The 26938-nt window shown below is 51.1% G+C and overlaps 1 protein-coding gene across 3 annotated transcripts in view; it reads right to left on the reverse strand.

The window, feature by feature from the left end:
• The window catches only part of psme4a (proteasome activator subunit 4a), an 87566-nt gene that overhangs the window by 43991 nt on the left and 16637 nt on the right, over window positions 1-26938 (reverse strand). For all 3 annotated transcript variants that reach the window (XM_062462953.1, XM_062462955.1, XM_062462954.1), the window contains 15 exons: window positions 19313-19435; window positions 18142-18234; window positions 12369-12634; window positions 12097-12283; window positions 11861-11950; window positions 11215-11279; window positions 10956-11106; window positions 10221-10319; window positions 5176-5245; window positions 4801-4868; window positions 4506-4721; window positions 3266-3423; window positions 2376-2471; window positions 1348-1403; window positions 904-960 (listed from right to left, as the gene is read on the reverse strand). In XM_062462953.1, coding sequence (XP_062318937.1) covers window positions 904-960; window positions 1348-1403; window positions 2376-2471; window positions 3266-3423; window positions 4506-4721; window positions 4801-4868; window positions 5176-5245; window positions 10221-10319; window positions 10956-11106; window positions 11215-11279; window positions 11861-11950; window positions 12097-12283; window positions 12369-12634; window positions 18142-18234; window positions 19313-19435 — 1795 coding nt within the window. The remainder of the gene's footprint in view (window positions 1-903; window positions 961-1347; window positions 1404-2375; window positions 2472-3265; window positions 3424-4505; window positions 4722-4800; window positions 4869-5175; window positions 5246-10220; window positions 10320-10955; window positions 11107-11214; window positions 11280-11860; window positions 11951-12096; window positions 12284-12368; window positions 12635-18141; window positions 18235-19312; window positions 19436-26938) is intronic.

Here is a 26938-nt window from a genome sequence, read left to right on the forward strand (position 1 = left end):
AGAGGAGGTAGGAGGGGGTAGAGGAGGTTGGAGGGGGTAGAGGAGGTAGGAGGGGGTAGAGGAGGTAGGAGGGGGTAAAGGAGGTAGGAGGGGGTAGGAGGGGAGAGAGGAGGTAGGAGGGGGTAGAGGAGGTAGGAGGGGGTAGAGGAGGTAGGAGGGGAGAGAGGAGGTAGGAGGGGGTAGGGGGGGTAGAGGAGGTAGGAGGGGGTAGGAGGAGGTAGAGGAGGTAGGAGGGGGTAGGAGGAGGTAGGGGGGGTAGGAGGAGGTAGGGGGGGTAGAGGAGGTAGGAGGGGGTAGGAGGAGGTAGGAGGGGGTAGGAGGAGGTAGGGGGGGTAGAGGAGGTAGGAGGGGGTAGGAGGAGGTAGAGGAGGTAGGAGGGGGTAGAGGAGGTAGGAGGGGGTAGAGGAGGTAGGAGGGGGTAGGAGGAGGTAGGAGGGGGTAGGAGGAGGTAGGAGGGGGTAGAGGAGGTAGGAGGGGAGAGAGGAGGTAGGAGGGGGTAGGAGGAGGTAGGGGGGGTAGAGGAGGTAGGAGGGGGTAGGAGGAGGTAGGAGGGGGTAGAGGAGGTAGGAGGGGAGTAGAGGAGGTAGGAGGGGGTAGGAGGAGGTAGGAGGGGGTAGAGGAGGTAGGAGGGGAGAGAGGAGGTAGGAGGGTGTAGGAGGAGGTAGGGGGGGGTAGAGGAGGTAGGAGGGGGAGGTAGGAGGGGGTAGAGGAGGTAGGAGGGGAGAGGAGGTAGGAGGGTAGGAGGGGGTAGAGGGGGTAGGAGGGGGTAGAGGAGGTAGGAGGGGGTAGGGTAGAGGAGGTAGGAGGGGTAGAGGAGGTAGGAAGGGGTAGAGGAGGTAGGAGGGGTAGGAGGTAGGAGGGGGTAGAGGAGGTAGGAGGGGGTAGGAGGGGAGAGAGACTCACGCAGCAGCAGTCTCATCACTCTGCAGATGGCGTCTCTGTAGTTCTCCCTGGACTCATCTGAACAAAAAAAGTATGTTTCATGTTATAAACCCTTTATTACATGCTTCCAGCTTTTTATAACATGCTTGATAACCCATGAATACACTCTAAACAACCCATTGTTACATGCTTACTAACACTTTATAGCATGCTAAATAACATGTAATAGCACTTCACAAACCTTTTATAACATGCTAATCACCCTTAACACATATCCAATACATACAATCACAGCATATAAACCATTTATAACAAATGTTTTGGGAGTTTATAAACCTTGTATACCAAGATACCATATCTGTAACCTGCTCCTGTCTCTATAGTCTTGATGATAACCTACAGTACTCACCATGGTGACGATAACCCACAGTTATCCCCCTTGCGGTGAGAACACAGAGTACTCACCGTATTCCATGCCGGTGAATAGGCTTGTCTCATCAAGGTTCACCATGCTCTGGACTCTGGAGAGGGGAGACATGATCACTGGCACCATGCTCCCTGCACCACATGGTACCACACGTGGTAGAGGGCAAGGAAGGCCCGGGGTGGTACAGGGTAGGGGTGGTACAGGGTCGGGGTGGTACATGGTCGGGGTGGTACAGGGTAGGGGTGGTACAGGGTCGGGGTGGTACAGGGTCGGGGTGGTACAGGGTAGGGGTGGTACAGGGTAGGGGTGGTACAGGGTCGGGGTGGTACAGGGTCGGGGTGGTACAGGGTCGGGGTGGTACAGGGTCGGGGTGGTACAGGGTCGGGATGGTACAGGGTAGGGGTGGTACAGGGTCGGGGTGGTACAGGGTCGGGGTGGTACAGGGTCGGGGTGGTACAGGGTAGGGGTGGTACAGGGTCGGGGTGGTACAGGGTCGGGGTGGTACAGGGTGGGGGTGGTACAGGGTAGGGGTGGTACAGGGTAGGGGTGGTACAGGGTAGGGGTGGTACAGGGTCGGGGTGGTACAGGGTAGGGGTGGTACAGGGTCGGGGTGGTACAGGGTCGGGGTGGTACAGGGTGGGGTGGTACAGGGTAGGGGTGGTACAGGGTAGGGGTGGTACAGGGTAGGGGTGGTACAGGGTAGGGGTGGTACAGGGTCGGGGTGGTACAGGGTAGGGGTGGTACAGGGTAGGGGGTGGTACAGGGTAGGGGTGGTACAGGGTCGGGGTGGTACAGGGTAGGGGTGGTACAGGGTAGGGGTGGTACAGGGTCGGGGTGGTACAGGGTAGGGGTGGTACAGGGTCGGGGTGGTACAGGGTCGGGGTGGTACAGGGTCGGGGTGGTACAGGGTAGGGGTGGTACAGGGTCGGGGTGGTACAGGGTAGGGGTGGTACAGGGTCGGGGTGGTACAGGGTCGGGGTGGTACAGGGTCGGGGTGGTACAGGGTCGGGGTGGTACAGGGTCGGGGTGGTACAGGGTCGGGGTGTTAGTGGTAATCAGTACTTACAGGTCAGGTACGGGGGTTCCCTGCAGTGGAGGCAGCAGGCTGCCTGCTCCCAGAAGGCAGTGCTGCACAATCACCAGACTCTGCAGGACGTCATCTCTATCAACAGGAAGTATAGGTCTGGTTTACACACCTCACCTTCACACGCCTCACCTTTACATACCTCACTTTTCACACACCTCACCTTCACACGCCTCACCTTAACATACCTCACTTTTCACACACCTCACCTTCACACGCCTCACCTTAACATACCTCACTTTTCACACCTCACCTCACTGTTACACACCTCACCTCTACACACCTCACCTTCACACACCTCACCTTTACATACCTCACTTTTCACACCTCACCTCACCGTTACACACCTCACCTTCACACGCCTCACCTTTACATACCTCACTTTTCACACGCCTCACCTTCACACGCCTCACCTTCACACGCCTCACCTTCACACGCCTCACCTTCACACGCCTCACCTTAACACACCTCACCTTAACACACCTCACTGTTACACACCTCACCTCTACACACCTCACCTTAACATACCTCACTTTTCACACCTCACCTCACTGTTACACACCTCACCTTCACACGCCTCACCTTAACATACCTCACTTTTCACACCTCACCTCACCTCTACACACCTTACCTTTACATACCTCACCTTTCCTTTACACACATCGCCCTTACACACCACACCTTTACATACCTCACCCTTACATGTCTCACTTTTACATATCTCATCTCACCTCAAAATACCTCACCTTTACATACCTCACCTTACCTTTACACACCTCACCTTTACATGTCTCACTTTTACATATCTCACCTTTACACACCTCACTTTTACATCCCGACAGGGTCATGTCCCCACCTGGTTGCGTCCTCACCTGGTCATGTCCAGGTTCCCCTGGGCGTGTCTCTGCAGCCTGAGCAGCTCTGGCTGCAGGATGAGGTCCAGAATGTAGAAGACAAAGGCAGTCTCCTCCACACACGGGACATGCCACTGGATCTGCAGGTTCCACAGGTCTCCTGGACGGCCCCAGTCCTGGACACACACACACCAGTTAGTACAGCAAGAGACAGCAAGGTTTAAAAAAAAGAAGAGGATTTTCAGTGTTGCTGCCACAAAAAAGTATGTACAAATGTATGCCTTGATGGGCAGGTATAGTGTGTGTGTGTGTGTGTGTACCTTGATGGGCAGGTATAGTGTGTGTGTGTGTGTACCTTGATGGGCAGGTATAGTGTGTGTGTGTGTGTACCTTGATGGGCAGGTATAGTGTGTGTGTGTGTGTACCTTGATGGGCAGGTATAGTGTGTGTGTGTGTGTACCTTGATGGGCAGGTATAGTGTGTGTGTGTGTGTACCTTGATGGGCAGGTATAGTGTGTGTGTGTGTGTACCTTGATGGGCAAGTATAGTGTGTGTGTGTGTGTGTGTACCTTGACGGGCAGGTATAGTATGTGTGTGTGTGCACCTTGATGGGCAGGTATAGTGTGTGTGTGTGTGTACCTTGATGGGCAGGTATAGTGTGTGTATGTGTGTGTGTGTACCTTGATGGGCAGGTATAGTGTGTGTATGTGTGTGTGTGTACCTTGATGGGCAGGTATAGTGTGTGTATGTGTGTGTGTGTACCTTGATGGGCAGGTATAGTGTGTGTATGTGTGTGTGTGTGTGTGTACCTTGATGGGCAGGTATAGTGTGTGTGTGTACCTTGAGGGGAAGGTATAGTGTGTGTATGTGTGTGTGTGTACCATGATGGGCAGGTATAGTGTGTGTATGTGTGTGTGTGTACCTTGATGGGCAAGTATAGTGTGTGTGTGTACCTTGAGGGGAAGGTATAGTGGGGGTGTGTGTACCTTGACGGGCAGGTAGGTCTGTGTGTGTGTGTGTGTACCTTGAGGGGAAGGTATAGTGTGTGTGTGTACCTTGAGGGGAAGGTATAGTGTGTGTGTGTGTGTGTGTGTGTGTACCTTGATGGGCAGGTAGGTCTGTGTGTGTGTGTGTGTGTGTGTACCTTGATGGGCAGGTAGGAGTGTGTGTGTACCTTGATGGGCAGGTATAGTGTGTGTGTGTGTGTGTGTGCACCTTGATGGGCAGGTATAGTGTGTGTGTGTGTGTGTGTGTGCACCTTGATGGGCAGGTAGGAGTGTGAGAGCGGCTGGAAGCCCCCGGGGATGCTGCAGTACTCGGTGGGGTAGATGAGGGCGCTGGAGCGCAGGATGTGGTGCAGCAGGTTGCAGGCCAGGGTGTAGCCCTGCTTACACCTCAGGTGCAGGCTGAGCTGCAGCACCTGCAGCAGCTGGCTGCTGTAAGGGAGCAGCTTGTCCCCGTCCACACGCGTCACCTGAGGGAGACACTGGGTGTAACTGGATGTGGTCTTGTAATCCTGGAGGGTCATACGTGTGTGGTGTGTGTGTGTTCACCTCTGACAGCAGCTGGAGGTTCCACAGCAGCTCCTTGTCCAGCTCCTCCTCGTTCAACACCTCCTCATCTGAAACACAGAACACCTTAGACTACCACCTCCTCCTTAGACCACCACCTCCTCATCTAAACAGCTCAACCCTCCTGCTCAAACCTCCTGCTCCTTCGCCTCCACCCTCGTCCTCCACCCTCCTCCTCCACCCTCTCCAAACCATCACCTCCTCCTCCACTTCTGAATGCCTCAAGACGACCAGACAGACCTCACTGCTACTGCAGTTGAATAGATCCTCACTGCTACTGCAGCTGAATAGATCCTCACTGCTACTGCAGCTGAATAGAGATACTTACTACTACTGCAGCTGAATAGAGATACTTACTGACAGCTATTTGGTTGATGGCGTTACAGCAGTGTGGTACAAACAGCTTTAGAGACTCGGTCGGGTGACACTGAAACAGACACCGAGGGTTAGTATATCACAGTGTTTCCCTTGGGGGGGGGGGCATTCGACCATGTAGAGCAGGGGTTTCCAAACATTTCAGCCCACGACCCCTAAAATAATGGTGCCAGTGACTCGCGACCCCCGCATCCTCGGAGGTGGTTTACTTATACGTGGGAGTAAAAATAGGCCCTGGACTTTGATCCAGACCGGACCACCAGAACCGGCCCCCGTATACGCCACCACAGCTAACCTGTTAATGCATGCACATTCTGAGTCTGATGTGATGCTAGTTCGGGAGTTCGATTAAAAAATGTTGGCCTTTATTTGAGCGCAAAATAGTTTTTGAGCTTTGTGAAAAAATAAGCTGCCGTTTTTCAATTGGTAAAACTAGTGATGGTGATGTGTTTTTGTCTCTTCATTTTTCAGCCCCACCCTTACGTTTCTTAGCCTGGTTTTCCATCGTTATTCTTCTCCCGGTGCTCCCGATGGCCAGTCCGCTACTGGCTTGGCTGAGAACGCTGCCTTTACCCTGCATTAATTTAACTACTATTTTTTAAATTTAGGCTAAAATATGCTATTTCTAAATGTTTTAAAATGTTCCTTGATTTCTGGAGATCATCTCGCGACCCCCCCTCGCTGGTCGCGACCCCCACTTTGGGAACCACTGATGTAGAGACAGAAATGACATGCCGTCGTAAGATAAAAATAAGATAAATAACATAGCCACTTAGTTTGTTTAATAAAAGAGCAGCTATACACCTGTTTTATAGGAGAGATAACCTTAAATGACTTATTTTGTGATCTGGCGCTATATAAAAAATAAAACTTGACCTTCCAGGGAGGGCGGGGGGTGCCGTTGGAGGGGCAAGGCGCCACCCTAATATAATGGTAAGGGGAACACTGGATCACAGGAAGGGAGGAGAGCAGGGTGGAGGGGTGGAGAGCAGGGTGGAGGGGTGGAGAGCAGGGTGGAGGGGTGGAGAGTATGGGGGAGGGGTGGAGAGCAGGGTGGAGAGCAGGGTGGAGGGGTGGAGAGCAGGGTGGAGGGAGGGAGAGCAGGGTGGAGGGGTGGAGAGCAGGGTGGAGGGGTGGAGAGTATGGGGGAGGGGTGGAGAGCAGGGTGGAGAGCAGGGTGGACGGGTGGAGAGTATGGTGGAGGGAGGGAGAGCAGGGTGGAGGGGTGGAGAGCAGGGTGGAGGGGTGGAGAGTATGGTGGAGGGAGGGAGAGCAGGGTGGAGGGGTGGAGAGCAGGGTGGAGGGGTGGAGAGTATAGTGGAGGGAGGGAGAGCAGGGTGGAGGGGTGGAGAGCAGGGTGGAGGGAGGGAGAGCAGGGTGGAGGGGTGGAGAGCAGGGTGGAGGGGTGGAGAGTATGGGGGAGGGGTGGAGAGCAGGGTGGAGGGGTGGAGAGCAGGGTGGAGGGGTGGAGAGTATGGGGGAGGGGTGGAGAGCAGGGTGGAGGGGTGGAGAGCAGGGGGGAGGGGTGGAGAGTATGGGGGAGGGGTGAAGAGCAGGGTGGAGGGGTGGAGAGTATGGTGGAGGGAGGGAGAGCAGGGTGGAGGGGTGAAGAGCAGGGTGGAGGGGTGGAGAGTATGGTGGAGGGGTGGAGAGTATGGTGGAGGGAGGGAGAGCAGGGTGGAGGGGTGGAGAGCAGGGTGGAGGGGTGGAGAGCAGGGTGGAGGGGTGGAGAGCAGGGTGGAGGGGTGGAGAGCAGGGTGGAGGGAGGGAGAGCAGGGTGGAGGGGTGGAGAGCAGGGTGGAGGGGTGGAGAGTATGGTGGAGGGAGAGCAGGGTGGAGGGAGGGAGAGCAGGGTGGAGGGGTGGAGAGCAGGGTGGAGGGGTGGAGAGTATGGTGGAGGGAGGGAGAGCAGGGTGGAGGGGTGGAGAGCAGGGGGGAGGGGTGGAGAGTATGGTGGAGGGAGGGAGAGCAGGGTGGAGGGGTGGAGAGTATGGTGGAGGGGTGGAGAGCAGGGGGGAGGGGTGGAGAGCAGGGTGGAGGGGTGGAGAGCAGGGGGGAGGGGTGGAGAGCAGGGGGGAGGGGTGGAGAGTATGGTGGAGGGAGGGAGAGCAGGGTGAAGAGCAGGGTGGAGGGGTGGAGAGTATGGTGGAGGGAGGGAGAGCAGGGTGGAGGGGTGGAGAGTATGGTGGAGGGGTGGAGAGCAGGGTGGAGGGGTGGAGAGCAGGGTGGAGGGGTGGAGAGTATGGGGGAGGGGTGGAGAGCAGGGTGGAGGGGTGGAGAGCAGGGGGGAGGGGTGGAGAGTATGGGGGAGGGGTGGAGAGCAGGGTGGAGGGGTGGAGAGCAGGGTGGAGGGGTGGAGAGCAGGGTGGAGGGGTGGAGAGCAGGGGGGAGGGGTGGAGAGTATGGTGGAGGGAGGGAGAGCAGGGTGGAGGGGTGGAGAGTATGGTGGAGGGAGGGAGAGCAGGGGGGAGGGGTGGAGAGTATGGTGGAGGGAGGGAGAGCAGGGTGGAGGGAGGGAGAGCAGGGTGAAGAGCAGGGTGGAGGGGTGGAGAGCAGGGTGGAGGGGTGGAGAGTATGGTGGAGGGGTGGAGAGTATGGTGGAGGGAGGGAGAGCAGGGTGGAGGGGTGGAGAGCAGGGTGGAGGGGTGGAGAGTATGGTGGAGGGAGGGAGAGCAGGGTGGAGGGGTGGAGAGCAGGGTGGAGGGGTGGAGAGTATGGTGGAGGGAGGGAGAGTATGGTGGAGGGAGGGAGAGCAGGGTGGAGGGGTGGAGAGTATGGTGGAGGGAGGGAGAGCAGGGTGGAGGGAGAGCAGGGTGGAGGGGTGGAGAGCAGGGTGGAGGGAGGGAGAGCAGGGTGGAGGGAGGGAGAGCAGGGTGGAGGGGTGGAGAGTATGGTGGAGGGAGAGCAGGGTGGAGGGGTGGAGAGTATGGTGGAGGGAGAGCAGGGTGGAGAGCAGGGTGGACGGGTGGAGAGTATGGTGGAGGCAGGGAGAGCAGGGTGGAGGGATGGAGAGTATGGTGGAGGGGTGGAGAGTATGGTGGAGGGAGGGAGAGCAGGGTGGAGGGGTGGAGAGCAGGGTGGAGGGGTGGAGAGTATGGTGGAGGGAGGGAGAGCAGGGTGGAGGGGTGGAGAGCAGGGTGGAGGGGTGGAGAGCAGGGTGGAGGGGTGGAGAGTATGGTGGAGGGAGGGAGAGCAGGGTGGAGGGAGGGAGAGCAGGGTGGAGAGCAGGGTGGACGGGTGGAGAGTATGGTGGAGGCAGGGAGAGCAGGGTGGAGGGAGGGAGAGCAGGGTGGAGGGGTGGAGAGCAGGGTGGAGGGGTGGAGAGCAGGGTGGAGGGGTGGAGAGTATGGTGGAGGGAGGGAGAGCAGGGTGGAGGGGTGGAGAGTATGGTGGAGGGGTGGAGAGCAGGGTGGAGGGAGGGAGAGCAGGGTGGAGGGGTGGAGAGTATGGTGGAGGGAGAGCAGGGTGGAGGGGTGGAGAGTATGGTGGAGGGAGGGAGAGCAGGGTGGAGGGGTGGAGAGCAGGGTGGAGGGAGGGAGAGCAGGGTGGAGAGCAGGGTGGACGGGTGGAGAGTATGGTGGAGGCAGGGAGAGCAGGGTGGAGGGATGGAGAGTATGGTGGAGGGGTGGAGAGTATGGTGGAGGGAGGGAGAGCAGGGTGGAGGGGTGGAGAGCAGGGTGGAGGGGTGGAGAGTATGGTGGAGGCAGGGAGAGCAGGGTGGAGGGATGGAGAGTATGGTGGAGGGGTGGAGAGCAGGGTGGAGGGAGGGAGAGCAGGGTGGAGGGGTGGAGAGTATGGTGGAGGGAGAGCAGGGTGGAGGGGTGGAGAGTATGGTGGAGGGAGGGAGAGCAGGGTGGAGGGGTGGAGAGCAGGGTGGAGGTAGGGAGAGCAGGGTGGAGAGCAGGGTGGACGGGTGGAGAGTATGGTGGAGGCAGGGAGAGCAGGGTGGAGGGAGGGAGAGCAGGGTGGAGGGGTGGAGAGCAGGGTGGAGGGGTGGAGAGCAGGGTGGAGGGGTGGAGAGTATGGTGGAGGGGTGGAGAGTATGGTGGAGGGAGGGAGAGCAGGGTGGAGGGGTGGAGAGTATGGTGGAGGGGTGGAGAGCAGGGTGGAGGGGTGGAGAGTATGGTGGAGGGAGGGAGAGCAGGGTGGAGGGGTGGAGAGTATGGTGGAGGGGTGGAGAGTATGGTGGAGGGGTGGAGAGAGGGAGAGCAGGGTGGAGGGGTGGAGAGTATGGTGGAGGGGTGGAGAGCAGGGTGGAGGGGTGGAGAGTATGGTGGAGGGAGGGAGAGCAGGGTGGAGGGGTGGAGAGTATGGTGGAGGGGTGGAGAGTATGGTGGAGGGGTGGAGAGCAGGGTGGAGGGAGGGAGAGCAGGGTGGAGAGCAGGGTGGACGGGTGGAGAGTATGGTGGAGGCAGGGAGAGCAGGGTGGAGGGAGGGAGAGCAGGGTGGAGGGGTGGAGAGCAGGGTGGAGGGGTGGAGAGTATGGTGGAGGGAGGGAGAGCAGGGTGGAGGGGTGGAGAGTATGGTGGAGGGGTGGAGAGTATGGTGGAGGGGTGGAGAGTATGGTGGAGGGAGGGAGAGCAGGGTGGAGGGGTGGAGAGTATGGTGGAGGGGTGGAGAGCAGGGTGGAGGGGTGGAGAGTATGGTGGAGGGAGGGAGAGCAGGGTGGAGGGGTGGAGAGTATGGTGGAGGGGTGGAGAGTATGGTGGAGGGGTGGAGAGAGGGAGAGCAGGGTGGAGGGGTGGAGAGTATGGTGGAGGGGTGGAGAGCAGGGTGGAGGGGTGGAGAGTATGGTGGAGGGAGGGAGAGCAGGGTGGAGGGGTGGAGGGGTGGAGGGGTGGAGAGTATGGTGGAGGGGTGGAGAGTATGGTGGAGGGGTGGAGAGTATGGTGGAGGGAGGGAGAGCAGGGTGGAGGGGTGGAGAGTATGGTGGAGGGAGGGAGAGCAGGGTGGAGAGCAGGGTGGAGGGGTGGAGAGCAGGGTGGAGGGGTGGAGAGCAGGGTGGAGGGATGGGGTAGAGGCGCTACCTTGGAGGCTGCTCTGCACATGTCTGCCACCATCCTGCCAGCCACGCGAGTCTCAAACATGTTGGTGGTGGCGAAGTGAAACACCTTCTCAAGGGCTACCTGGGGAACGACATCATGACACAATGAGAGACAAGCACAAGGAAAGAGAGGAGAGAAATTAGAGACAAGCACAAGGAGAGAGAGGAGAGAGAGATGAGAGACAAGCACAAGGAGAGAGAGATATTGGAAGGGTAAAGAACATAAGAGAGCAGGAGGAAGAGCAAGAGAGAGAACAGGAGAGAACAGGAGAGAGCAGGAGAGAGAACAGGAGAGAACAGGAGAGAACAGGAGAGAACAGGAGAGAACAGGAGAGAGCAGGAGAGAACAGGAGAGAGCAGGAGAGAGAACAGGAGAGAGAGCAGGAGAGAACAGGAGAGAGCAGGAGAGAGCAGGAGAGAACAGGAGAGAACAGGAGAGAACAGGAGAGAGCAGGAGAGAACAGGAGAGAGCAGGAGAGAGAACAGGAGAGAGAGCAGGAGAGAACAGGAGAGAGCAGGAGAGAGCAGGAGAGAGAACAGGAGAGAGAGCAGGAGAGAACAGGAGAGAGCAGGAGAGAACAGGAGAGAGCAGGAGAGAGCAGGAGAGAGCAGGAGAGAGAGCAGGAGAGAACAGGAGAGAGAACAGGAGAGAGCAGGAGAGAACAGGAGAGAACAGGAGAGAGTAGGAGAGAACAGGAGAGAACAGGAGAGGTGCTACCTTGAAGATGTCCATGGAGCACTGAGTGAGGATGGTGCTGAAGGTGGAGGAGAGGCCCAGCTCCACCAGCGTCTCCACATGGGTCATCTTCTCTGTCTCTGTTTCCTCCCTGGTCTGCTCCAAGGTGCTGCTGTCGATCAAGGCAAAGCACCTACACACACACACACACACATTTAGCTTTCGCCTTCCTGCTAACACATCTTGTACCACTTAGCTGCTACCTGGTCCTACAGACAGCCAGGCTGACAGACAGTCCTACCTGTCCATGAACTGAAGAACAAAGTCTTCAAACTCAGCAGAGGCTGAGCACATTTCTCTCTCCACCTGCAGCAGGGACCGAGGAGAGAGGGAGGAGAGAGGGAGAGAGAGGAAGAGGGACCGAAGAGAAGGAGGGAGAGAGGGAGAGAGAGGGAGGAGAGAGGGAGGGAGGGAGGGAGGAGAGAGGGAGAGAGGGAGGAGAGGGAGGAGAGGGAGGAGAGAGGGAGGGAGAGAGGAGAGGGAGAGAGAGGGAGGAGAGAGGGAGGGAGGAGAGAGGGAGAGAGGGAGGAGAGGGAGGAGAGAGGGAGAGAGAGGGAGGGAGGAGAGAGGAAGAGGGACCGAGGAGAAGGAAGGAGGGGGGGAGGGAAGGAGAGGGAGGGAGGAGAAAGAGGAGGATAGAGGGAGGAGAGAGAGGAGGATAGAGGGAGGAAGAGAGGGAGGAGAGAGGGACCAAAAAGAGAAGGAGGAGAGAGACCGAGGAGAGGGAGGGAGAGAAGTACAGAGGAGAGAGGGGGGAGAAGGGTAGAGAGGGATGGAGGAGAGGGACGGAGGAGAGGGAGGGAGGAGAGAGGGAGGGATGAGAGAGAGTGAGACTCACAGAGACAGGCAGACATGGATAGATGGATGGATGACAGACAGACAGATACCTCTGTCAGGTCACTCCTGTCATGAAGAACAGATGAACAGTCCACCAAAGGCACTAGAGTCACAAATGTAGCGATGAACTGGAACGTGATCTGCAAAGAAAGAACATGCCTTCAGACCTATACCCATCACACACTCAGTCAATCAGCAGGCTGGATACGGACACACACCAAATCACCAGGCTGGATCCCTTGGACACACAGCCAACTTCCCATGCAGTCAGAACTACGGTACCCACCATGCACTTGCTGAAGTCGTTGGGGTCGACGCCGGGCAGCGCCCTCATGAGCAGGGGCAGCATGTGAGTGGGGCCTTGTGGGAAACGCCGTCCTCCGGACACCAGGCTGCGTGCCACGCCAATCATGCAGCTCAGCGTGGCCGTCAACTGGTGAGGCTCCGTCAGAGTCTCCATGGCAGGGTAGGTCCTGGAGACACACACACACGCCAGTTACACACCGGTCACACACACCAGCCACATGTGCGCGCTCCTTCACACAGTGTGTGACTCACTTCTCCAGCACCGGGGGGATGACCAGCTCTGGCCTCATGAGGGCTAGGTTCTGCAGGGCCTGCGCGGCGTCCAGGCTGCCTGTGCGGCTGAACATGGCCAGCAGCACCGGCTGCATCATGCTCTCCACGAACGTGGTGATGTCCTGCTCCGTCAGCAGGTGGCTGTCCGGTACCGGGGTCAGCCAGGTGGGCTTCCGGTAGCGCTCCCGGTGGAGCCGCCGCACCACGCTGGCCGGGAGCCGCTGGAGAAGCTTCATCAGCTTCATCTGGAGGACAGGTAGACAGGTGGACAGGGGAGGACAGGGGAGGACAGGGGAAGGACAGGGGAAGGACAGGGGAGGACAGGGGAGGACAGGGGAAGGACAGGGGAAGGACAGGGGAGGACAGGGGAGGACAGGGGAGGACAGGGGAGGACAGGGGAGGACAGGGGAGGACAGGGGAAGACAGGGGAGGACAGGGGAGGACAGGGGAAGACAGGGGGAAGACAGGGGGAGGACAGGGGAAGACAGGGGGAGGACAGGGGAGGACAGGGGAAGACAGGGGGAAGACAGGGGGAGGACAGGGGAAGACAGGGGAAGACAGGGGGAGGACAGGGGAGGACAGGGGAAGACAGGGGGAAGACAGGGGAAGGACAGGGGAGGACAGGGGAAGACAGGGGAAGACAGGGGGAAGACAGGGGGAGGACAGGGGGAGGACAGGGGAGGACAGGGGGAGGACAGGGGAGGACAGGGGGAGGACAGGGGAAGACAGGGGGAAGACAGGGGGAGGACAGGGGAAGACAGGGGAAGACAGGGGGAAGACAGGGGGAAGACAGGGGAGGACAGGGGAAGACAGGGGGAAGACAGGGGAAGGACAGGGGAAGGACAGGGAGAAGACAGGGGGAAGACAGGGGGAGGACAGGGGAAGACAGGGGGAGGACAGGGGGAGGACAGGGGAAGACAGGGGAAGACAGGGGGAAGACAGGGGGAAGACAGGGGGAGGACAGGGGAGGACAGGGGAAGACAGGGGGAAGACAGGGGAAGGACAGGGGAAGGACAGGGGGAAGACAGGGGGAAGACAGGGGGAGGACAGGGGAGGACAGGGGAAGACAGGGGGAGGACAGGGGAAGACAGGGGAAGACAGGGGAAGACAGGGGAAGACAGGGGAAGACAAGGGGAGGACAGGGGGAGGACAGGGGGAGGACAGGGGAAGACAGGGGGAGGACAGGGGGAGGACAGGGGAGGACAGGGGGAGGACAGGGGAAGACAGGGGGAGGACAGGGGGAGGACAGGGGAAGACAGGGGGAGGACAGGGGAAGACGGGAAGACAGGGGGAGGACAGGGGAAGACAGGGGGAGGACAGGGGAAGACAGGGGAAGACAGGGGGAGGACAGGGGGAGGACAGGGGAAGACAGGGGGAGGACAGGGGAGGACAGGGGAAGACAGGGGGAGGACAGGGGAAGACGGGGAGGACAGGGGAGGACAGGGGGAGGACAGGGGAAGACAGGGGGAGGACAGGAGAACAAGGGGAGGAGGCAGAGGGACAGGGGGAGAACGTGGGGCAAGGGGAGGGCAGGAGGACATGGGTAGGGAGGACGACATGGGGCAGGGGGAGGACAGGGGGCAGGGGAGGACATGGGGCAGGGGGACGACAGGGGGCAGGGGGAGGACATGGGGCAGGACAGGGGGCAGGGGAGGACATGGGTGGGGATGAGGACATGGGGCAGGGGGAGGACATGGGTGTGGGGAGGACATGGGGCAGGGGAGGAAAGGGGGCAGGGGAGGACATGGGGCAGGGGGAGGACAGGGGGCAGGGGGAGGACAGGGGAGGACAGGGGTGTGGGGGGAGGAGAGGGGGCAGGGGTGGAGAGGGGTGGAGAGGGGTGTGTGTTTACATGCAGCTCTGCCAGTTCTCTCTGGGAGGATGGGGGGGGTTTTCCCAGGTACAGCCTAGGCAAGAAACAAAACTCCCCCGACTGGAACCAGGAGGTTCCTAAAGGCATGTGACGTGATCGCTGCATGACCTTTCCCAGCATGCCTGCTGCCTCTCTCCTGTCAGGAGGTATATGTGTCACACACACACACACCCTACCAGGGGGGTTTTTGATCAACGTCGAACGCTGCGCTTCCGAACGCTGCGCTTCCGAACGATAATGGAGTTTAATTAAAACTGTAGACATGCATGGAGTCCATTCAAGGCTAATCAGAGAAATGCGGGACTGTTGTGCAAATCAGCAATATCTAAGGTTCGCGTTGCAAACAACGCTAACGTTTCAATTAAGAACATGGTTGTAAATACATATGTACAGGACTGTGTAGAGCACAAAACAAGACTGTCATAATTTTTTAATCAATTATTTAAGCCGAAAATATTACATTTATGTGACTCTGGATGATCTGTCCGCCATTGTTGCAGGTAGCGCAGTATTCACATACCCCTTGGTTTCAAGTAAGCTCCCAAGCTCACTTGGTTTTAAGGGGTGTATACCCCTTCGTCTTAGCCCTAGCCCTTGATCAAAAAGAGTATTGGGACACCACTTACTCTCACGTGAACGCGCAAAACTAAGGGCTAGGGGTAAAGGCCGATTTATACTTCTCCGTTTTTACGGAGACGGACACAGGGAACGCCCTCTCCGACGAGGAACTCCCTCTCCATGCCCTCTCCGAGCCCCTCGGAGAGCTCTACGTGCACCTCCTGATTTTCCTGACTATCCGTCCGTCCTTCATTTTACGGATACCCCTTGGCTGTGATTGGTCCGTATTAAGAACCGCTTGGGTCAGGGGCGGGGGTGGGGTTGCCGTGACCAACAAGACGGAACAGAATCCTTTGACCGCCATTGCTGTAAGTTTACAATTCATGTTTCAGCTAAACAGTACATGTAAATCAGCATCTGAATTAAAATGTGATGAGAAATGCGCAGTGTAGTTGCTGAAAATGTGCTTATTTTATTGATGAAACGGCTAATTTATAAATTTGCTCCGACTTTTCGATAACCTAGCTAGCATCGCAGTGCAGCGCCACCTACTCTTCTGGCAGTGAAGTGTTTTCAGCACCCACAGCCTTCGGAGTACTATAAATTCAACCAATCCGTCCGTCCGTCTGTCCGTAACGGAGTCGGAGAAGTATAATTCGACCTTAAGGGGTAGGGGTAAGGGTAAGACAGAGTATTGGGATTCGGCCTTAAGTCTCAAGCCGTTCCACTAACGTTAAGTTCACTAAAAATCAACGCTAATTCAAGCAAAAAGCTAAATGAAAAAAAAAGATGCTAAAAAAAGAATGTGGCAGTAAGTGAAAATTACATTTGGATGTAGGTTGTGTATAAATTCATTACACTGCAAAAGATTATAGTTTGGACTTGATGTAGGCTCATAACATGTTTGTCCTCACATCTTGAACACAATGTCTAAATTACTTCAAAATAACTTGGCACATACATTTCTTAACTGATAGGCTAAATGCTGAGCTTTAAAATAAAAGGGAAATGTGACCATGACTGAAATTTTTCTTGCACCTATAACATTGGGAAGCCAGAAGGAGAGGAAGTAATACAGAGGGTTGTCAACCTTCCACAGATACTAGTCACAGTGCTTTACTTCTGTCTCTGAAGACCCTTGGGGCTGGTGGGATAAACGCGCTTTGTATAATCTGAGCACCTTCATCCACGGGGTTGTCGCAGAACGGACACCCCATAATTAATTGTAACTTGTCAAGACGCACGGCTTAGGCCTTATTTTATGTAAATTAACCAATGTCTTTTGAAAAGAGATAAACAAATCAATTAATTCATGCTGGGTCACATTTGTTCACTAAAAAAGTCTGCACTAAACACGGACTGAACAAATGGGTCGGGACAAAAGTGCTGCGAGCGCAAAAATAAACTCAACTGAACTGTCTTTTAAGATTCTGTATCTGCCTGTTTGAAATTATTTGCAACACAGCTAAATTCAGCTTAACTGTTTGCCTGACACAGAGCAGGTTAGTTCAGAGGTATACGTTACCTTGGTTACTTAGCTAGAACACCAATAAGCCACCGTAATGGAACGGAACTCCATTAGCGAGATTTACCTAAATAAGCCTGACTTTTCCTTCATCTATGTTGAAGGAACATCCCACTGGTTCCTCTACTACATGAAGACAACACACATAACATTTGACTCACTTAAAGGTGACATGACATGAAAACTTCACTTTAGGAGGTTATTTAAAATTTACGTTGAGTTCCCCTAGCCTGCCTTTGGTCCCCGAGTGGCTAGAATTTTCGATCGGTGTAAACCAAGCCCTGGATGTTCTTCTCCGCCTTTCAGAAAATGAAAGCTCAATTGCTCTGTTTGAAAATCTCCTCTTTGTGACGTCACAAGGAGGAAGGTTACCTCCCCTCTCTCTGCTTTGCCCGCCCAGAGAATCTGGCCCGCCCATAAGAAACTGAGCTACGACCGTGCAAGTGTTTTTATCCTCCAGAGACATCATGGCTTGCAAACAAACGAAGCATTACATTTGCTCAGTTTGGATGTACAAAGGAAAATAAAAATATTTTTACAGTTCCTTCATCCGAGCCTCTGAAGACCCAGTATCTTAATTTAATTTTCTCTGGAAATGCGCCTACACAACATCTGTTGTAGGCACATTTGTTTTGTATGTCTGCGCCAAACACTTCAGCCACGACTGTTTCCTCAACTTGAGCTAATACAAAACTGGCCTTGCTGAAATTAAATTCTGGATCAGTACTAACTCTCCTTCGTCCAGCAACTAATCTCGGACAAGTAAGTTAACTAACGCTATATCATTTTGTAGCTTTACTGTATATGGTTACCTAGCTTGCTACCCTTAGAATGTGGCTGTAACATTAGCTCTGCAGCTAACAGCTGAGTTACTGTCGCTAATGGAAAGGTAGATAGCATCAAGTATGTGTGTGAATACAAATGCTGTAACGTGAGTGTTGTTAACTTCTTTGTTATTTGGATAACCGTTCTGCTGTTGGTGTTATGGTGCGCGCGATATCCGCCATTCCCCTCATTGAAATGACTGACTGTGTACCTCTGCAAACCAGGGTTATCAGATGAGAATGAGCAAATTCGAGGCATCTTACAGCAACGGGGCTACAGCCATTGCGATACATCCATTGTAAACATTAGCGCATGGTGCCGCCCCTCCGCTCCTCATTAGCATTTAAAGCTACAGACACCAAAACAGCGCGTTCTGAGGAAAGCTCCTTGTGGGACTGCTAGTAGTGGCTGTAATTCTGCACCAAGGCTGAATTTCGGGAAAGAGACTTCTGATACAGTATTAGGGCACCACTAAGGCCTATATAAAAGCATCCAAAAACAGCATGTCATGTCTCCTTTAACAGACACTACTCACATCTCAGCTACCAGGCATGGTCAACAATAATAATAACAACATCTCAGCTACCAGGCATGGTGAACAATAATAATAACATCTCAGCTACCAGGCATGGTCAACAATAATAATAACAACATCTCAGCTACCAGGCATGGTGAAAAATAATAATAACATCTCAGCTACCAGGCATGGTCAACAATAATAATAACATCTCAGCTACCAGGCATGGTCAACAATAATAATAACAACATCTCAGCTACCAGGCATGGTGAACAATAATAATAACATCTCAGCTACCAGGCATGGTCAACAATAATAATAACAACATCTCAGCTACAGTCAGTGTTGGTATGCTGTAAATGGTACATTGTGTTGTCATGTCTGTAAGGACGTGTTGCTATGGTGTGTTGTCATCAAGTATGAGGATGTGTTGCTAAGGCACGAGGAGACTCACCAACCAGCGTCCGTGATTGGATGGGTGGAAGAAGGAAGTGATGCTGTTGAAGAGGCCACTGAGTTGAGCCTGGGCCATCTTACTGGGCCCACCCTGCACACACACACACAATGAAGAAGTTTGAACTCAAAGACCAAGGATAGGATCTCAGACTGGGACTTGGGCAGGCAGGGGACAGGGTCTAGGACAGGGGCTAAGGGATAGAATATGATCTAGCATAGGGGCTAGGATCTTGGATAGAGGCTAAGGGATAGGGGTTAGTATGATCTAAAATAGGGGGCAGGATCTAGGATAGGGGTTAGTATGATCCAACATAGGGGGCAGGATCAAGGATAGGGGTTATTATGATCTAACATAGGGGGCAGGATCTAGGATAGTGGGTAATGGATAGGATATAATCTAGCATAGGGACTAGGATCTAGGATAGAGGCTAAGGGGTAGGGGTTAATATGATCTAACATAGGGGGCAGGTTCAAGGATAAGGGTTAGTATGATCTAACATAGGGGACAGGATCTAGGATAGGGGGTAAGAAATAGTGGTTCATATAATCTAGCATAGGGGACAGGATCTAGGATAGGGGCTAATGGATAGGATAGAGGACAGGACCTGGGACAAGGTTAGGCTTAGGATAGGAAATTGGAGGGGGATGGATCAGTAAGGAGGAACCAGGGGCTAACATTGGGACTAGACTGAAGTGGGAAGGGACTAGAGGCTAGGACAGGGACAGGGACAAGGACAAGGGGCTAGGACAGGGACTAGAGGCTAGGACAGGGACTAGAGTCTAGGACAGGGACTAGGGGCTAGGACAGGGACAAGGGACTAGGACAGGGACTAGAAGCTAGGACAGGGACTAGAGTCTAGGACAGGGACTAGGGGCTAGGACAGGGACTAGGGGCTAGGACAGGGACAAGGGACTAGGACAGGGACTAGAAGCTAGGACAGGGACTAGAGTCTAGGACAGGGACTAGGGGCTAGGACAGGGACAAGGGACTAGGACAGGGACTAGAAGCTAGGACAGGGACTAGGGGCTAGGACAGGGACTAGAAGCTAGGACAGGGACTAGGGGCTAGGACAGGGACTAGAAGCTAGGACAGGGACTAGGGGCTAGGACAGGGACTAGGGGCTAGGACAGGGACTAGAAGCTAGGACAGGGACTAGGGATAAACTGACCAGCAGGGAGGAGACCCAGAGCACCACATGGCTGATGTCGTAGGCGTTGGTCACATATCTGGCCACTAACATCTGACTGGTGCCCACAGGCAGGTTGAGGCTGCGCAGGATCCTGGTGAAGATCTACCACAACAACAACATTAACACGTCACATACCACTCCACAGATACCTCATGTTCTCTGGACCTATGTTGTAGTTAGTGTTGATTTAACATCTAAGATGTGTCCATGTCACTGAGACATAGAGGCAGCTCAGGTACGTGAGATTATAACAGTCTCTGTTTCAGTTCACTATCAGAAAACACCCTGACACCAGCTGTTGAGTAGCCGATTATACAGCCGTGGCCGAAAGTATTGGGAGCGACATACATTTTGTGTTTGCAAAGTTTGCAACTATGTTGTAGTTAGTGTTGATTTAACATCTAAGATGTGTCCATGTCACTGAGACATAGAGGCAGCTCAGGTACGTGAGATTATAACAGTCTCTGTTTCAGTTCACTATCAGAAAACACCCTGACACCAGCTGTTGAGTAGCTGATTATACAGCCGTGGCCGAAAGTATTGGGAGCGACATACATTTTGTGTTTGCAAAGACTGCTGGGCCTTGGCATAAAATGACTGCCAACATAATTTCAGTAAGTCATATCATCAGCGCAGGGGAAAGTGTGAACTATTTCTAGCCAAGAGAAATCACTATTATTCTGATTGGATTTTAAGAGCAGATTGACTGCTGTAAAAGAGGGGACTATTTGCATATATTGAAAATCTTCGCCCCCAAAAAAATCTTAAAAAAATATGAAATGTGTTTCAGTTGTATGAATTGTATTCCAGTATTCTATAGAAACATGTGAAAAAATACTGAACCAGCAAACTTTGCAAAACACAACATTTGTCATTGCCAAAACTTATGGCCACGACTGTAGACTGATAAACAGTGACAGGGTGAGTATAGACTGATATGAACAGTGACAGGGTGAATATAGAATATAGACTGATAGTCTATATTCACCCTGTGAGGTTAATCAAAAAAATTCAAAATAATAATACGTTTTGAGCAGTAGGAAATCTGTAGTCCTGAAAGACTACAGTGATCAGGCAATTTACATGTGCGCTTACGCACCCTCACCGACAGGTGATACTGAGTTAGCTGTTGGTTAGCCCTCAAATGTCAGAGTAAAAAAACGAAAGGTTGATACAGAATGTAGAGTGTTTAACAAGACATGGATTTCTATCTGTTTACTGAAGTCAAAGGCAAAGCTGTGTGCTTTGTTTGTGGAGAACAGAGGTCTGTTCCATAAAGCGAGTTACCGAATAAGCCAGACTTATGTCAGTTAGTCGGACTCATTTGTAGTTAATTTGGTTCCATAAAGCTAGCTCAACGTAGTTCGAACTCGGTTACTATGGCAACTTAGGCTGCGAAACTAGTCTGGTCCGGGGCAGGCTAACTGTCAGGCTTAGCGTGACTTGGTGCTTAACCAGACCTTCCTGTAACACTGACCCAACGGGAAAACGATGATTTACCACGGATATTCTAATTTTCTTATTCTCATCAGTTCAACATGTTCAACATTGATAGAAAATCAACTTAAATAGCCTACATAGGCTACAACATTTAGCCTAATGCATTAAATGATGATGAACAATGATTTGATACACACCACGTTAAACGTAGCCTATGGCTAGCCTACAGTAGTTTGTGATTTCAAATGTTTAGGCATCAGGCATAGGCCTATCTCAATGTAAATTATCCGAGTATAATTGGGTGTGCTCAAGCCTTCGGCGAGAGCACAACCTTTGTTCTCTCACATATATATTATTATTATTATTATTTTTATTTCTTTTTGCCCCCCTAAAACTCAGTCAATATTTGGCCTACATAGACAACGTAGGTGTCAAAAGTTTCGTCTTGGTAGCGATTGAGTTGCTTCTATTGGAATTTACGTTCCGTTGCATGGTTTAGGCTGAAGTTAAGTTTTTGTGGCGAAAAGTGAAGCTAACGGTGGCTAATTTGCTAGCCACAGTCACTGACGTTACTAACGTCACTACGTCACTAACGTCATGAAAACACGCGTGACTACCTTTGGCAGAACATTCGTTTCGCATCTGTTAACTTGGGGGATAGCTAGGCTAACTATAGCTTTACTGCAAGGCAGCTGCAGAAACGCCAAAAGCAAAGAGGCCAGGGTGATAACTATTTACTCATTTTACTTTGTGATATGACACACAATTGTGATGTGTAATGTGCAGTATAAGATGATATTATTAAGGAAGTACATCTACTTTCGGAAACAGTAGTCTACTATTTCACTGAAGTATTAGCATCATGACATTAGCCTGTGTTGCCCGGGCAACACATACTACAGTGGTCTATGATGTATCTGTTTTCAATCGTTAAAATAAACATTCCTTACATATACATTTTCGTTGTAGGATTTATTCTGACATTAGTAAACGATTTGTTGGTGAAATTACCATTACCTGTGGTTTCAAACCAGTGTAGCTCACTGCAACGCTGTAGCTTACGCGAGACACACAACAAAAACATCTAACTTACACAGCTGTTTAGGAAGTCAAACGGCGACAGAACATGTTCGGCACTCCCCTTACTTAAATCAAAAGTCTATCTAACTACTAACCTGAACTTCATTGCCACAGCCTAAACGTTGTCAATCTGTTCATGAAAATAATTAATTTCAGCTTAAACCGTACAACGGAACGTTAAATCCAATTCAACCAACGCAATCGCTACAGTACCAAGACGAACACAGCAGTAGTCTAGTACTGTACCGTAGTAGTACAATTTACCGGGGCAGCTTCTCCACACAGGGCTATATCGCATTTTGCGTTGTTACTGACAATGATCGCTACCAGTGAGCTTTTTATAAATGAGCGATTTTCCACTAAATAAATGTCAAGCTTATTTACGTTTTGGGGGCATATTTTCAGTTAGCAGATGGTACTGTTTGAATCGCGATTCCATCTTCTACTGCCGGGTAACGTCGTAGAATAATCTTCAAAGGGGGTTCTTTATTAATGAATGAATGCAATGAGTAGGCTAAATGCCTGAAAATATCATGAGAAGGGAAAAACTTAAAATGACGTTTAAATCATAGAGATTAGGTCAATTTTACACCGGTCTGCCAAATTTATTAGTTTTGATTCAACGATGAGGCTGCCTCTTGCAGGGGAAATGAGAAGACATCTATTTCATTCTAAACTTCACTCGTATTTTCAGTTGTAAATGAGCAGCAAAAAAAAATATGCTTTTAAATCTATGTAATCTTTATAAATAATAAGTATGCATTTTTATATAACATATACAGAAATATCAGTTGTAAAAATGTTATTCAAAAACGGACCCCTGTGCAACCGACGCAAGCAAGCACACCCTACAATTTCCCCAGAAATTGTACCCTCTCTAGTTATCATAGCTATATCGTTGTTAACAGTCTACAATTGCAAAACAAACCTAAATCCATAGGCTACATCTATATCCTCCATTTTCCCGACACAACCATGTTAAAAAGTTAGGCTACTGGGTAATGTATTGATTAATAGTAGGCTATTTATTTAAAACAATGTAAAAAAAAAGAAGTAAATTTACATGTGTTTAGAGGGTGTCTGTTTCTTAATCAACGACGTAACTAAAGGTCTAAAAAAGGACCTCGACCTACGTAGCCTATCGTTCACGTCAATCATGGCGTGTCGTTTCATTTTGATGAAGCGGTGGATGAGAGAACTGTCATAGTACAAGGCTTAAAGGGAACGTTCTTTCTGGAAGAAGTCACGTGGCCGTGTGCATTGCTTTTGACGTGGTGGATTGTATGATCCATGTTTTACCTTTCGGGCTGCTTAAAAATAAGGTGCACGTGGAATGTGCTTGACTACTTAAACATGACTTGAATTAGTAGGACTGCGTGAGCTGAAATTGGCCTTTATGGAACCGCTTTAGCCCCGCTTGACTTGTTAAGCTAATTCAAGTCTGGTTTGGGACTTTAAGTCCAACTTATTTGAGCGGCCTTTATGGAACAGCCCCCGGACCTCTGTGTTGAAGGATCAAAATTTCAATCGGCACTACGGGACTAAACACGCAGACAAATACAAGAACTTGACTGATGCAGAGTGGGTGCGGGCCGCTGATGGTTTGCTAGTTAAGCTGCAGACCCTGATGATCACCTGTCAGCTGTCCTTCGCATATCTACCTCAGACATTCAACCAGACTTCAATGCACTTGTTCAAGCCCAAGACATACTGGATTTGTCTCACTGAGTAAGAAAACTGAACTGGAAAACATCAAAAGCACTTATTGCTTTTGTATAAAGTTCATCAATTGCTGGTCTTTAACATGCATCTTATGTATTTCTGTGAAGGTTTAAAGGTATGTTAAAAAAATAAAATGACACTTCTGACATATTTGCATAGCCTTATTGTAACATATATTACCAGTAGGAGCTCAAAACCATATAATTTACAGTTTTTTTAAATGAAGTAATAAAATTAATATTGAGCAGAATTAAGTTCAGCCTATTGGTTCGGCCTGCCACAACTGTCACAATTTCTCATGTGGCCCTTCATGGAAATTATTTGCCCACCCCTGGTATAGAGTAAACAGTGACAGGGTGAATATAGACCAATAAACAGTGACAGGGTGAGTATAGACTGATATTAACAGTGACAGGGTGAATATAGACTGATATACAGTTAGGTCCATAAATATTTGGACATTGACACAATTTTCATCATTTTGGCTGTGTATACCACCACAATGGATTTGAAATGAAACAATCAAGATGTGCTTTAAGTGCAGACTTTCAGCTTTAATTTCAGGGTATTTACATCCAAATCAGGTGAACGGTGTAGCAATTACAATACATTTTATATGTGCCCCCCCCCTTTTTAAGGGACCAAAAGTAATTGGACAATTGGCTGCTCAGCTGTTCCATGGCCAGGTGTATGTTATTCCCTCATGGGAGTTCGTTATTTCATTGACAAGGAGCAGATAAAAGGTCTAGAGTTCATTTCAAGTATGGTATTTGTGTTTGGAATCTGTTGCTGTCAACTCTCAATATGAAGTCCAAAGAGCTGTCACCATCAGTGAAGCAAGCCATCGTTAGGCTGAAAAATCAAAACAAACCTATCATAGAGATAGCAAAAACATTAGGTGTGGCTCAATCAACTGTTTGGTACATTCTTAAAAAGAAAGAACGCACTGGTGAGCTCAGCAACACCAAAAGACCCGGAAGACCACGGAAAACAACTGTGGTGGATGACAGAAGAATTCTTTCCCTGGTGAAGAAAAACCCCTTCACAACAGTTGGCCAGATCAAGAACACTCTCCAGGAGGTAGGCGTATCTGTGTCAAAGTCAAAAATTAAGAGAAGACTTCACCAGAGTAAATACAGAGGGTTCACCACAAGATGTAAACCATTGGTGAGTCTCAAAAACAGGAAGACCAGATTAGAGTTTGCCAAAAAACATCTAAAAGACCCTGTACAGTTCTGGAACAACATCCTATGGACAGATGAGACCAAGATCAACTTGTACCTGAATGATGGGAAGAGAAGAGTATGGAGAAGGGAAGGAACTGCTCATGATCCAAAGCATACCACCTCATCAGTGAAGCATGGTGGAGGTAGTGTTATGGCGTGGGCATGTATGGCTGCCAATGGAACTGGTTCCCTTGTATTTATCGATGATGTGACTGCTGACAAAAGCAGTAGGATGAATTCTGAAGTGTTTCTGGCAATATTATTTGCTCAGATTGAGCCAAATGCTTCAGAACTCATAGGACGGCGCTTCACAGTGCAGATGGACAATGACCCGAAGCATACTGCGAAAGCAACCAAAGAGTTTAAGGCAAAGAAGTGGAATGTTCTGCAATGGCCAAGTCAATCACCTGACCTAAATCCAATTGAGCATGCATTTCACTTGCTAAAGACAAAACTGAAGGGACAATGCCCCAAGAACAAGCAGGAACTGAAGACAGTTGCAGTAGAGGCCTGGCAGAGCATCACCAGGGACGAAACCCAGCGTCTGGTGATGTCTATGGGTTCCAGACTTCAGGCTGTCATTGACTGCAAAGGATTTGCAACCAAGTATTGAAAGTGACAATTAGATTTATGATTATGTTAGTTTGTCCAATTATTTTTGGTCCCTTAAAAAGGGGGGGGGGGGCACATATAAAATGTGTTGTAATTCCTACACCGTTCACCTGATTTGGATGTAAATACCCTGAAATTAAAGCTGAAAGTCTGCACTTAAAGAACATCTTGATTGTTTCATTTCAAATCCATTGTGGTGGTATACAGAGCCAAAATGATGAAAATTGTGTCAATGTCCAGATATTTATGGACCTAACTGTAAACAGTGACAGGGTGAGTATAGACTGATATTAACAGTGACAGGGTGAATATAGACTGATATTAACAGTGACAGGGTGAGTATAGACTGATAAACAGTGACAGGGTGAGTATAGACCGATAAACAGTGACAGGGTGAGTATAGACTGATATGAACAGTGACAGGGTGAGTATAGACTGATACAGTGACAGGGTGAGTATAGAATGATATGAACAGTGACAGGGTGAGTATAGACTGATATGAACAGTGACAGGGTGAGTATAGACTGATATGAACAGTGACAGGGTGAGTATAGACTGATATGAACAGTGACAGGGTGAGTATAGACTGATAAACAGTGACAGGGTGAGTATAGACTGATATGAACAGTGACAGGGTGAGTATAGACTGATATGAACAGTGACAGGGTGAGTATAGACTGATATGAACAGTGACAGGGTGAGTATAGACTGATAAACAGTGACAGGGTGAGTATAGACTGATATGAACAGTGACAGGGTGAGTATAGACTGATAAACAGTGACAGGGTGAGTATAGACTGATAAACAGTGACAGGGTGAGTATAGACTGATAAACAGTGACAGGGTGAGTATAGACTGATAAACAGTGACAGGGTGAGTATAGACTGATAAACAGTGACAGGGTGAGTATAGACTGATAAACAGTGACAGGGTGAGTATAGACTGATAAACAGTGACAGGGTGAGTATAGACTGATGAACAGTGACAGGGTGAGTATAGACTGATAAACAGTGACAGGGTGAGTATAGACTGATAAACAGTGACAGGGTGAGTATAGACTGATAAACAGTGACAGGGTGAGTATAGACTGATAAACAGTGACAGGGTGAGTATAGACTGATGAACAGTGACAGGGTGAGTATAGACTGATAAACAGTGACAGGGTGAGTATAGACTGATAAACAGTGACAGGGTGAGTATAGACTGATAAACAGTGACAGGGTGAGTATAGACTGATAAACAGTGACAGGGTGAGTATAGACTGATAAACAGTGACAGGGTGAGTATAGACTGATAAACAGTGACAGGGTGAGTATAGACTGATAAACAGTGACAGGGTGAGTATAGACTGATAAACAGTGACAGGGTGAGTATAGACTGATAAACAGTGACAGGGTGAGTATAGACTGATGAACAGTGACAGGGTGAGTATAGACTGATAAACAGTGACAGGGTGAGTATAGACTGATAAACAGTGACAGGGTGAGTATAGACTGATATAAACAGTGACAGGGTGAGTATAGAC

This window comes from Osmerus eperlanus, chromosome 6, assembly GCF_963692335.1.
Source record: "Osmerus eperlanus chromosome 6, fOsmEpe2.1, whole genome shotgun sequence".
Lineage (NCBI taxonomy): Eukaryota > Metazoa > Chordata > Actinopteri > Osmeriformes > Osmeridae > Osmerus > Osmerus eperlanus.